General features: G+C 40.8%; 1 protein-coding gene across 1 annotated transcript in view; it reads right to left on the bottom strand.

The window, feature by feature from the left end:
* Nucleotides 1–12,375, bottom strand: part of RGS20 (regulator of G protein signaling 20) — a 39,215-nt gene extending 26,840 nt beyond the window's left edge. The window contains exon 1 of the mRNA XM_071419487.1: nucleotides 12,238–12,375. Within this exon, the coding sequence (XP_071275588.1) occupies nucleotides 12,238–12,360 (123 nt within the window). The 5' untranslated portion in view covers nucleotides 12,361–12,375. The remainder of the gene's footprint in view (nucleotides 1–12,237) is intronic.
* Between the last annotated feature and the right edge of the window lie 1,620 nt (nucleotides 12,376–13,995).

The raw sequence follows: 13,995 nt of genomic DNA, 5'->3' as shown, positions 1-13,995 counted from the left end.
ACGACCATGCTCTGTTATTGTACGTGCCAGTGACACGATACACCCTGTGGGATGTCTCTGGTCAAAATGTTGATCAGAAAAAGATTTGCTTCTGCATACAAAAATTGTGAGTTTCCAGACGATGGAGATGGAGGAAGTGGCTCAGGGACGCTCATTACAGCTTCCAGAAGGTGTCACTGTGCACCTACAATTTGAATGGGGAACCTCAACATTTAAGGATTAGTGCCAAAGCACTATTCCTCCTTGTGCTATTAGGGCTCCTCTTCTCTGCCCATATGGAAATTAAACGATCCATTAAGGAACAATATTTCTCTTTTTTCATGATAGAAAAAGTAAAAATATCTCCATGGTATCACTGTCACTCAAGAGGTACCAATCAACCGTGACCTGCAGAAGTATCTCTGATATTCTGGGTCACACAAAACCTAGTTATTACACAGAATTCTTACTTGCAAGGTAATAAATAGAGTTAAATTAAAGAAGAAATCAAAGCTGCCATGAATACAATTTTTAGGTCTTTTAGAGCAGTTTATAGTTACATTCCAGAGCTGATTCAGACAGGAGGATTAACAGGGCAATGTGCAACCAGTGTCCCTGAACAGATCAAGGTTTCAGAATCTTTGAGTAGTTCAAAGTGAGTCTGAAAGCCTGGTTTCACAAGGTGGCTGCACAGTAACATTCCAGCTTGACAAGATTTCTGAGGAAGACACTGTGATTTCTGCCATTAATTTTCATCAGGTTTTGGACCTTATAAAATATGGATCAATTGTAAAATTATGCAGCCGTGTTAAAAGAAGATATAATGCACTTGTAGGACTGGTGGTGGAGAAGATGAAAGGAGAAATACACTATAATTCCTTTGAAAAAGAAGAACAAAAGAATAAAGAGCAGGCAATGAGAGACTGCTGAAGAGTATGAGGTTAAAGGACAGTATCAATGAGAATGTTGCAGGCTGGTGCTGCATTAATACAAAACTCTGTATTTGACTCATTGCAAACTAGATTGATCTGCTGACCAGGAGTATTTATCCAGCATCTTAAAAAGACATATGAATGATGATGATGAGAGGAAAAGGAGTTGATTTGATAAGAATAACAGTGAGAAGAAACTGTGAACATATTTTGAGAAAGGGAAGACTTCAGGTGTTATCTATCCCAGTGTACTGATTTATCAGTGGTACCAAACCAATACTCTCTTAAAGAGGTCAGGTTATCCCTGTTGTGTAGAAGTGAGTATGCCTGTGGAAGTGAATAGAAAGCCCTGGAGTTTCCTTGAACAATCTCTCACTAACATTTATGTCAGAGGTGTCTTATGTGATTTTGCCCCCATAGGAGTATCTGCCTAGATTAGAGAGACTGTAATTACAGACAGCCCAAGTCACCTGCTCAGTGTTGTGCTTGCTTTAGGCTTGAAGCAGCATAACAAATGGTATCAGTTCCCAGGTCTCCCTTGACACCACAGATACTGAGTTATAAGTTAAAGACAGAGGACCTCAAGTAGACAAAGAAATAAAGAAACAAACAAAAAACTCCAAACAAACACAACCCCAACAAACAAGGCAATAAAAACATCAACAAAAAACCCCCCAAAAAAACCCAACTCAGAGTTACTGAGGGAGGCACTTCATGTGTTCCTGCAAAACCACATTTCTCCTGTTTGATGTACAGAGAGACTGACCCTCCATTATGCAGGCTGGGCTTTTTCTCTGGCCTCTCCAGGGCTGTCTACCATGTTTCCCTGCACTGCTCTTTGCTCTGGATTCTAGAATTGTCCTGAGAGAGGGAGAACAGCACTCCAGATGGATAGAATTTTGGACATTCCTATTTTTGTGTCCCATCTTTGTGCATCACTGCTCAAATCAACTCACTGACAAGGCCATACTTGAGGCTTGTTTCCCTCTGCTACGCTACTGCTTTGAAAGACCATGTTCCCCTCCTGGGCAGACAAAATGTCTCTTCCAGCCTCCTTCCTGGAGTTCATTTCAAACAAACCTCCTGACCAAACACAGAAAACACAAAGTGGGACTGAAATTGTCCTGTCTGTGATAGCCTGACCTCTTCCTCTGTTCTGTAACACCTCTAACTTATTTCTCCTGATGATTTGGAAAGCTTGGTAAGAACCTGTTTAAAATGTGCCTGTTTAGAAGCCAGAGGGATAAATGAGAGAGCATAGTTTTTTTGTGAGTCTGAAACAATTTTACAACCAGAGCATGCCACTCTTTTCCAGGTAAATCATTCAGTAAGACACTATTCTTGTACTGAAATGAAAAGCATGCATTTACCTGCACAGAGTCTGTATGAGCAGAATAAATGCAGTGTAGCAAGAAAGACTAGTCTGTCATCAAAATCAGAATCAAACATTTCAGTGAACATTAGCTTATGCTAGTTGGTAGAAATGTCCTTGGCTTTTAAGGGCTGTGACTCACTTTGTCAGTCTTATGAGTGGAAAACTATTTCGTGCTGAACTATTCAGAAGGTCTGGATGGAAACTGAGAAACACCATTAAACTCTCTTATTTAGAGCCCATATTAAATATAAATGCTATACATGTCCTGTGCATTACCATGCAGAATTCTGGGTAATGTAAATCAGTAAATGGAGCAAGAATTTGCAAATTAAAAAGCAGGACAAGGGGTCAGAGAGGAGCAACTCAGCAGCTTCTCCAGCACAGTCTGAGCACCTCTGCAAATCTGAGCATGAGTTCCAAGTACCAAAAGGCTCAAAGGGTGTGAGTGCCAAAGCTCAGCTGGGATACTAAACTACAGCACTAGCAAGGAATCTCTTAAAGGAGATTTTCTTCCCTAAAGACAACTGTCTCATAAGAATACGTGTGTTTGAACAAATTGGTTTGGTAATAAAAAGAAAAGAGCATAATTTTACAAAATGAAGCACTACAATGCAAGAAAATTAATACTTTAAAATATTATAATCTGCCTGTCTCTCATAATGAATTGTTTTACAGTTGAAAAACAAATAATTTATCCTATTTGGTCTAAGACTGACCCACTGTTTTTGCTCTTAACTTGATTATTCTCAAAGGAAGCAGTGAAGTCAACAGAACAGTGAGAACTGTTTTCTTCTTTACTTAGTTCTAAAGTAAATCACACAAAATGTCATAGGAAAAATCACAGCTACTTCCTGAAATTAAGCTGTGTTCACAACTGGAACCAAATAAATAACAAAACAATTTTGAGCCTTTCCCCTTTTTCTGTATGAGCTCCTCAGCATAGACCTGACATCTCTAGGCTCCTGAAAATAATTTCATCCTTCTTGTGAGAGTAATTAAGTGCTTGCTACAGTGATCCAGAAAAAATTATGTGACATTTTATGAGACAATCAGCTGCTGCTTGGCAGGCATCACTGGGCAGCTCCTGATTTATTTTACCCTGCTCTTACCTTTAACAGTTGATTCAGTATTTTAGATTGGATTTACTTTGAGACTGACACTAAATGTATAATATTGAAGGCAATTAACTTCCTGAGCTGTTTCCAGCCACGTAAGGTGGTAGGATAAATATCTGTTAGCTTAAAGATCTCAACATCTAATTTCCTGGAAGTTTTGGAATCAGCATTAGGACAGGGAGGGGCTTTGGGAAAGGCCAAGCCCTCTGAGACATCCAGAACTGTCAGTAAGAAGGCACAGGCTGCTGCAAGCCAGGCTTCACCTGCTCACAGATCCTTGCCATTTCCCAAGTATTACCCCTCAGCCCATGTTTTGGATGAGTCTGATGGAAAAATAATGTTCCTCCTGTCTCACTTTTAAATTTTTATGCTTGTGAAGAAATATACAATTACTTACATTGTACATAAACAAGGTGTTTTCATTCCCTGTGTGGTCTCTGGGAAAGAGTGATGGTCTCTGCCTTGCATTTTCTGACTTGGCATGGCTTTGACCTTCTCAGAAGGATGCACCTAGCTGTCAGCTAGCAACAGGAAGATTGGCTTTGAAAGCAAGGTATTTGTGATAGAATTCTGATCTCTTTTTGCATCTCTTTTTTGACTGAATAAGCCTTAGGAAATGATGCAAATAAATGGAAGTAAAAAACTGTCCTAGAAGGGGCTAGCAAATGTAGGACTGAGTAAGTATTAAAAGGCTTGAATAAACATTTATTTTCCTGTGGAGTCTTTGAAATTTTTGTGGAAAGAAATTACTGTGAAAAAGCAAGTGTAGAACTCATGATTTTTGTGTCTTTGCATCACTCATGAAAAATGCATCTCAGGTAGCATGCATTGTATACAAACACATCTCAGGTAGCATGCATTGTATACAAACAGGCAAGGAGGAGGAGTAAATTACTCTTCATACTCACAGTATACACAGCAAGGAGTAATGAATTTAAACAGGGATATTCAGGCTGATCCTAGCAGCAAATGTCAGATGACACTTTCAAACCCCCACCCAGAACTGCCTCTGATAATCTTAGATCATAGAATGAGTTGGGTTGGAAGAGACCTTAAAAATAATCTATTTCCAACCTTGCACACCCTATGAATGGGACATCTTCCACTAGACCAAGTTTCCTAGAGCTCCATCCAGCCTGGCCTTGAACACTTCCAGGGATGGGGCATCCACACCTCTCTGGGCAACCTGTTCCAGGGCCTTACCACCCTCACAGACAAGAATTTCTTCTTTGTAGCCAATCTAAACCTCCTCTCTTCCAGTTTCAGCCCATTTCGCCTTGTCCTGTCACTCCATACCCTTGTAAAAAGTCCCTATCCAGCTTTCTTGTGGGCTCCTTTTAGGCACTGGAAGTGAGCACTAAGATCTCCCTGGAACTGTCTTTTCTCCAGGCAGGACAACCCAAACTCTCTCAGTCTGTCTTATTGGAGAGCTGTTCCAGCCCTCTGATTACCATGATACTGCACCCCACATCATTCTCCTGGTCACTGGAAGGATTTGCTGATCTGGTACTTCAGGATTCCTCTGGCACTCAGAAACCCCTGAGAAATATGAGCTGAAAAAAACCCATACACTAATTCCTCTTTCAATTAGAAATAAGGTGTATTGGAAATAAATCAGAGTACAATGGGAATGCTGTGCTTGGGTGATCTCTAACACATCATGGCACAGAGGCTGAACTGCTGCAAGTCACAGCAACACCAACTGCATTATGCTGGGCTGGTGATGCAGAAAGGTATGTCATTTTAATTTTGTATTATACCAAAAGTCATTTACTTTCATCAAGTTTGAGTCTGAGAGGCATATCATGGAGTAAAGGTAAATTCCTTCTGGCTCCCAGACACCCAGACTAGATGCCTTTTTAAGAAGGTCTCTGTGGTCCTCCAGAGAAATGTTTATTTTCCCAGCATCCTTTATCTAAATTGTTAATTCTTGCTGGTGAAAGGATACAGTAAATTAATGTATTTGTAAACCCAAAGCTGCCCATATCTCAAATGAGTTGATCTAGATTTAGGCTGAGTAGGTTATTTATTAATCAGCATGACATTTTGTTCCACTTAAAGAAGGTCATTGTGAATTAATAAAAACAATCTCGGTAATTCAGGTCAGTCTAGGATTGTTTTGCTGAAAATTTTCCAGAACTAGTGTAAAAGCACCTTGCCTTTTGGTTTTCATATTAATTAAATTCTTTCTGACAGCAATATCTTAATCAGCCCAGGAATCTGCATTTTGCCCATTTCAAAGGTGCATATGTGAACAGGAAGCTTTAGGACTATTTCAATAGTAAAATATGTAAATCACTAAATTAGAAAAACACATTATTGCAAATTAGTACAAATTATCTATGAGGACTAGAAAATTTGCACACCATTAATATGCAAGTAATCCACCCATTAATGTGTAGCACCTTATTATTTTGACAACTTTTACAAAAGAATGGCCTCCGATTGCTGTCTATGCAGCTATTATTGGCTCATAGACAATGATGAGCAATACAGCCACCTATTCTCTGAAAAATGTTTCTGGACGCAAAAAGAAAAAAAAAAGAATTTATGAATTAAAAGTATTATTATGCCATATAATTACAGAAAAGTTTAAAAAGAAAGACTCGACTCTTTGAAGAGCTCTTTGTTTCTCAGAATAGTTGAGATTGGAAGGGGGTCTCTGCATATTGTCTTGTTTTGCCTCCTGTTCCTCAGGCTTCCCAGATCTGTGCTGAGCAGGGTTTGGAGTCCTCTGAGGATAGAGACTTCAAAACCTCTCCAAGCAACCTGTCCCACCACGCTCACCACAACTTTTTCTGTCTGATAGAACAATTCTTGCTTAAGCCACACTCATCTGTTCTTACTTTCATGCTAAAGATTAAAAGATAATGTTTTAAAAGGAGTTATATTTAATGGTTTGAGCTGCCTGGAGCAGACTAGTGTACTATGGACACCTGGAGGAAATGTGGGAAGAAAAGCCCAAACCCAACACTAAAGATCTCTGCAAGGCTGTGCAGGGGTAGCCAGCAAGTGGTGAGATGAGCGCCATGCACTGACAGAAGTGAAGCCAGTGGCTCAGTGCATGTCTTCCAAGGCTGGGTCTGCTGCAGGGTGACCCAGTCTCAGCACACTGTGCTCCTCCACTGCCCCCAGCAGGACCCACAGAGCTGGATTGGCCTCTCCTGGCCAACTGTTCCCAGTTCATATTCTGGGCACCACACCCTGTGGTATGGAATGGCCCTTTGGCCAGTTTGGGTCAGTCCTCCTGGCCCTGCTCCCTCCCAGTTTTTGTGCACCCACTCACCAACAGAACATTGAAATGGAAAAGTCCTTGACTTAGGGCAAACAGTGCTTAGCAACATCTAAAACTTCACTTTGTTAGTAAAGTTAGTCTCACAGAGTCCAAAACACAACTCTGCACCAGCTACTTGGAAGAAAATTAAGTTTGTCCTAGCTGAAACTAAGACAACACTGCAGGTCTCATAAAGGTTGATTGTCTGTAAAAATGTGCAGGAGTAGCCCTTTCTTAACTAGTGAAAGCACTTCAGGGACAAGATATACTGTTGCTATAAAGGATACATGTCCAGCAAACTAAATTAACCACCAGAGAACATCACAGAGATAATGCTCTCCAGCTTGTCCTAGAAATAACTTTGCTTACCTTTAAAACTAAGTGCTTATGATTTTATTTTATTATCTTAGCCTATAACTATTTGGCAAAATACCCACTCTTTTCCCTATCAAACAGTACACTGTATCTTCAAAGAAGTTGTCAGTATGACTAGTTGCTCATAACTTGGTGGTCCTAAATGCCCCATAATACTCCTATATCTCTCCCAGAATTCTGTCTCCCTTTGAAACCTTGCTCCTGAATAAAACAGAGCATCAAACATGTCTCAAATTTTACTGCTGTGTAAGAATAACTATTTTGGCATGGACAAAGAATGCTGGCTGCATCTGAAAGGGGATCAATCCCTAGCCATAGAGTTTGCATCCCCTGCCTATCTCAAACATAAGAGATAATATGTGACTGTTCAATTATGTTTCAGCCTGTTTAATGTGTACAAGATCTGTTCAGAAGAACAGAAGAAGTGTGTTCTTGGTTTGTTCTCAACACCCTCTGACAACCACAAGCTTTCAGACACACAAAAATGACTAAGTATGAAAAACATACTGTAAACATACTTGGTGGAGATGATATTGACTGAAAAGGGTGAGTATATTTACTAATAACAGGACTTTTCCTACTCTTACAAAAGATAAAGAAAACATCTGACTTCAGGGGGACTGTTAAGAGTAACAGCAATTAATGACTGCCAGCACTCATCAGCTGAAGACACTGGGGTACTTGGATAAAAGCAGTGCAATTATTCGACTGGCACCAAAGTTTTGCAAATAACAACTTTTATGATTTTTGACCTTTCTGGAACTGTTTGTGAACGGATTCCTATTTTATCAAATAAATTATGTTTCACAGCAGTTGCCAAATAATTCAGGTGAGCTATGCATGGTCATGAGTGACTTTCACATTACAAGCAGTTCATAGAATAATGTTGGACATCTCCAGACCCAAAGGATTCCTGCAGAGCTAGATCAGCTAGAGCAAGGATAAAGGATGCCATACTTTTCTGGGGCTGCTCCTTCAGACAGCATGCTCGAGGCCATTTCCATTTCTGCCTGGTCCCCCACACAGAATTTAAATGGAGAGGACTTGGCAAGCAGGAAAGCCATGCTGGCATAACTATGCAGGTATCACAGTGCCTCAGCCTACAGGTTATTGTTTAAGGAGGATTCATACTGGCTCTCTGCATCTCCTTGGCACATACCTCCTCACTTAACACTGTGCTGTTCTTCACCTCTCTGCTCCATGCCCTGTGGAGGAAAGGAAGCCCTTACAGGTGAGGCAAATGTCAGCAGAAGCTGGAAAGGATTCTGCTTCAATCCCTAGCAAGAACAGGGCTGTCCCCTTACAGAAGGAGAGCTGGAAGCAAAGGGATCCTACATCCCACTCCCACTACTCGAGCAAGGTAAACAGAACATAGAGACAAATTCAAGAAAGATCCAGATCATAAAACAGTACCACAGCAAGGTGGAAGTCAACTCTCAGATCAGATTTACAATCAGGTCCCACAGCTGCCAGGCAAGTCCACACTGACAGGTGAGAGCCAAGGCCAAGCCAGGAAGTCAGCCCAGGGTGGGAAGCTCCCTTCCATGGCTGTCACTTGGCTGGAGACCATCACCCCTTCAGGCTCAGCTCAAGGGAACAGGCCCTGTGGGCTAAACTTAAACAGAGCTGCTGGTCCATGGGTGAGGGCAGAGGCCCCAGCTGAGGCTGGTCAGGGCCATGAACACTTAGCAATGCCCTCAGAACCCTCACACTGTTTTCCTATCTGCACCTGCCCTGTCCCTTGTTATTTGTAAGTGTATTACTCATGTAAACCCAACCAAATCTGGAGACTATATGCTTAGAAACCACAATTATGTTATAGAAGTGAAACAGGTTCTATCCAGGTGTAATCTGAACGCGAACTAAAATGTGGCAGCTCTCTGGGGAACATTCTCACCCTCTTCTGAGGAAAGTATAGCAATGAGCTCTGTGGAACAGGACTTTGGCTAAATTTTGTCCATAGGAGAAAGAAACTGTGATATATTTGAAACCTTGCACTATCTCCCCATGCAATGCAACATATGATGCAAGGCATCATAATTTTTCAGGGGTGTTTTAGTTTGATTACTAGCAAAAAGCTCCTAGGGAGCACACATAAATGTGTCTGTGTTAGCTTTGGGTTAAGAAAGTCCTTGTATCTTTGTGTTGGTAGTGGTAAAAAGCAGTTTATTCACTTTTGCTTTTTAACACTTTTATAAATCAAGATGCAAACATGCCAGAGAGAAAGGCTTTTTAAGCAATGTAAATGGAGATAAGAACAAACAACTCATTGAGTTAATTTAAATGTCATGAAGAGAATTTAAAAGGCCTTTAAGCTCTGCCCACCACTTTTCAAAAACATTTCTCTTGTAATTCAGTTTCTCTTTGAAAGCACATTCAAGAATAAATAAACCTCATTCAAGCGTTCCATTAAAATATTTAGGTTTGTTTTTGTTTTTTTTTAATTGAAAAATTTATTTGATATTTTGGCTTTTTTACTCTTTATTTTGGCTTTTTTACTCTTTGGCATGTTGAATTAGATGCCAACTTGCTCTCAGAAGCAGTCACCAGTCACATTGAGAAGTATCAAATCCAAAATCTCATCTAAAGTGGAAGGGAGCATGGGAATTAATGAGGACTGTGGAATCACTCTGATCAAGGACCCTGTCAGTCACACAAATTACAGGTCTAAGAACATAATCTCTCTGTAGCAACCAGTGTCACATATAGAATTGTTTTACCAAAAGATCCTGAACTTTCTGTAGTTGCCAGCTTCAGGCAGTGCCATCATCAGGGTGTTGGGGTTAACCCCCGAGACCTTGGGAGCTGTGAAGTGTAGCAGACAGACATCACACACATTCCCAGTTTTTGTTGCATGAAATACATGCATGTCAGCATAGACACATACTCAGGTGTGGTTTATGCCTCTGCCCACGCAGGGGAAAGGGCTGTGCATGCCAAACAACACTTGGTGCAAGCCTTTTCAGTATTGGGGATCCCTAGGGAGATTAAGACTGACAATGGCCCAGCGTATGCCTCCAAGGAGTTCCTAGAGTTTGTCCAGCAGTGGGGAGTGGAGCATAAGACAGGCATTCCTCATCTGCTGGTGACATTTCAATGTCACCAGCAGTTATTAAAAAGAAAACAAAAGTTTTAATGTGATCTCCTTGATTCTGGAAGTGTAAGTGACAAACTGGTCTTGAACCTTACAAACCTGAAGTTATGTTCCTAAATACTACTAGAAAATAATGTAAACCCTCTGTGCAGTAGTTCCCTATCAGTAAAAGAGAAAGGCATTTGCCACCCATGTGAAGTAAAGCTTGCAGTTTATTTTAGTTCCCCAGCCTTAGGGCTGTACACACTTCTGGATGGGTAAGTTTTCTAACTTCCTATCACTAACACAATCCTTGTAGACTCATTAGCTACCAGTAACATTGCTTACATTACATATGTGAAAGGATCATTTGCTGATATGGTTTATGAAATTTTGGAGACATGTTCCCCCAGAGAATGTAGCCTCATACCCGAGCTTCCACATCCCAGCAATTTCAACTCAGCTGAGCTCAGAAAGTGGCTACAGAGCATCTCCTGGGCAGTCCCTGCAGGCTGTCTCTGCTACCAGGGATAAGAGACACACCAGTAGAGCTGCAGCATTTAGAAACAAAAGCACTAAACAAAGTAAATGGAACAGACAGCAAGCAGGAGAAGGGAAGCTGGCAGCAGTGTTGTTAAAGGAACTGTGGACACTAGCTGGCTCAGAACATTCCAGTGGCATTTATGTCCCTCTACAGACAAATCCTTTGCAGAATAGAAAAATAATTAGTTATCCTCTGTGAGGTCACTGACTCAGTACTGTGCACCAAATTCTCAGAGCCCCAGCAACAAACTACAAATTCAGGCAATATCTACAAAATCAATCAGCAAGCTGAAGGGAACAATTCACCTGCAATGAATTAAAGGATGGCTAAATGAGAAATGTCTGGGGACATGAGTTATGAAGAACTCAGAATCTGTGTTTCAGAAACTATGACTGTCAATGGTTAACTTCAAGAGCCATTGGGCCTATGACAAAACCCCTTTTGCCTTGAAGAGGGTCAAGAAGCCCCAGGCTCATATGCCAAATGGGCAGAAAACAGAATGGCATGAAATTCTGAACAGAGGGTACTTTGTTCATTATCAGAAACAGTTTTCTGATATCAGCAAGCCAGGCTGAACATTTTCTCTCAGCAAAAGCAGTGAAAGTAATTTAGGATTTCTGATGAGTGCATTCCTATAACCAAATGAAATAGCCTCTTAGAAATTGTTATACTTTGGCTAAGGAAATGGGATGGAGAGATCAATTCTAGCTTTAATTTGAATATTTGTAAGGCAGATGTGGAATTGGGAACAGCTTCTTCCCCTGTCTTAACTTTCACCAACCCTGCCAACAAACTCAACTGGATGCCTTAGCCCCTCTCTATGCTGGCTTTAAGTCTGAAAAAAGACAACCTTGGTGGTTCCAGGAGCACAGGACTTTGCTATCACATTCTTTCCCCTATCATGCACAATGGTGCACCACCTTTGCCCCAAAGCTTTAATAAGATAGTGTCTTGCATTTGCCTCTCTTGCTGAGCTGCATAGGAACATGCATTAAAAAAAAAAAATAATAGCAGTTCACCCCTCAGGCAGCTTTCAGGCTTTTGAAAAAACCTAGAAGATACATGACTGTTGTTTTAAATTAAGGAATACTCTATAGTTTCACTAAAGAGGATTTACTGTAACTCCCTAGGAGACTTCAGTATTATGCAGTTTGATTTCTTTGGCATACCATCTTTTGTCAACTACCAATAAAAATAAAAAACAGCGAAAACTCTTCAGTGTCTAAACACCATGAAGCAACATATTTTCCCTCACTCTTTTAGCAACAGATTAGCTTCACAAAGTATGAATAATTTTTGTTAGATGGATGTGTTTATTATATTCTTTGAAAGCAGACACTTAGTGGGAAGGCAGATCACCACCTCCTTTGTCACTGTGGTTGCAACATGCTGAGGAACAGAGGGCCGGGGATGAGGCTCAGGAAAAAGGAAAACTGCATGAATAGTGATGTCTTGGTGATAAACAACCTATGGCTGTTGTTCATGACATCAATATTTCTTTCTCCTCTTTTCCAGACACACCATTTCACCCCCTCCCACGGGACATTTGTATAATGCATTTTTTTCTTACCTTGAAAATCCATTGTGCAGCTTTAATATCTGCTTCATCCTCTTTTTGGAGGTTGTCCTTTGCCTGGCAGTTGTCTGCATGGTAGCTGTGAGTCCTGAAGTAGAGCACAACTTGCCTCCACATCAAGAAATAAAAAGGCTGTTCCTGAATCAAATTTTACAATGACCTTTCTTGGAAAAGCACCACTTATATTTAATGATGAAATTAAACCAAATCCCAGACATTGGGCTGAATGACAACAACATAAAGATTGCTTGTCCTTACACTGATGGACAAATGTCCAGGCCTCTTGCAGCTTGCCAGTTCTTCCTGCAGCCTGGAGGAGTTCTGGAGACAAACAGGATTATCTGCCCTCAGATATCTGCAGTGTCTCATCCCTTCAGCATGTGCCAGCTTAGAGATTAGATTTACAACTTTGTAGGTTTTAGTAAATTGCAAAGGAGAAAGACAAGCACGGAGTGGTTGAACATGCCAGAGAAACAACCTGTAACAACCAAGAGACACTTTTTATCACCTCAGAGTGAATGTATTTCATTTACAACTTGAAAGAAGAAGGAACTCAGCACACAGTTACACTCTGCAGGCAGCACGGAAAGGAGATGTCTGTCTTAGGTCAGTGGTACCTGCCAATCACATGGTTTTCCTCAGTGGCTGAACAGATGGCCTGCTGCTAATCCTTGCAGCACCAGTGAAAACAGCACACGAGCTGCAGCCGTGTCTCAGGATAGAGACACACTAAATATAAGGACTATGGCTCCAGGTAGATTATTAATAGATTATTAATAGATTATTTCTCCCACCTGTATAAAGGGCTGCCAGGTTTTTGCCAACACCCACTTCCTGTTGTTTACATCTTTTTTTCAAACTAAAAAATATGTCTAGCCCAACAATTTTTTTTTCTACCAAGAGTCCAAAGTTTTGACAATTCAGCATTGTAGATAGAAGGTAGATATAACACATCTGCCCACACAGCATCTCTTGCGAGAAGAGCTGCCTTGGTCACACTTCTGTCCTCTTTTCAGAGAAATCCAGTAAATGCTGAGGAGAAAAACAAAGAATAATGAGGCTTGACAATGGCACTAGAAGTCATTGTACAGTACACTCTGTTACAGAAAGCTGTAGCATAAGCTCCAGTAAGTAAATTTTTTTTCTGTCCTTTAGCTAGACTTACCATCAGCAGCACTGGGTAGCTCAGCATTTCATTTTTTCTCCAAAAAGCTACTGTTCTGGCTTTACCTTTTTCTGAGAGGATGAAGGAGAAGAACACTCCTTCTACACTTCCAGGAGTACAGACAGAAGCTGTTGGAACAAAGCAACAGAGACTGATGGTGAAAGGAGGAGATGCTGTAGGCTCAAAAAGTGGCTAGAGACTCTTCAGCTTTCAACAGAGAAGGGAATGTACATGAGACAGAGACGTGTGTCCCTACTCCCTAAATTAGTACTATTTTAACCCCAGATGCAACATTTCTCAAAGCTACAAACAGTACTGCATAGCCCTTTCTGTTCCTGTTTTTGCATGCACTTCACTTCCAATTTTCGGGCACTACAGCATTGTTCCATCATACTAGGGGAAAAACCAGAAGATGTATTTATTACAATAACATGTTAGTTTATACTTCTTTCACAAAGGCCACTCCTACTGCAGATAAGTTATGTGTAGCTCCTTCACTGAGCTTGTAAAACCTAATTTCAAAGAGGTGGTGGAGCAATCAGAAGGTTGCCTGTTGTAACATATGCACAGCTGTGGCAGATCAGCTT

This window comes from Agelaius tricolor, unplaced genomic scaffold, assembly GCF_023055355.1.
Source record: "Agelaius tricolor isolate 1412-34295 unplaced genomic scaffold, bAgeTri1.0.p SCAF_2, whole genome shotgun sequence".
Taxonomy (NCBI): domain Eukaryota; kingdom Metazoa; phylum Chordata; class Aves; order Passeriformes; family Icteridae; genus Agelaius; species Agelaius tricolor.
This window is presented reverse-complemented; position numbering and strand designations above follow the sequence as displayed.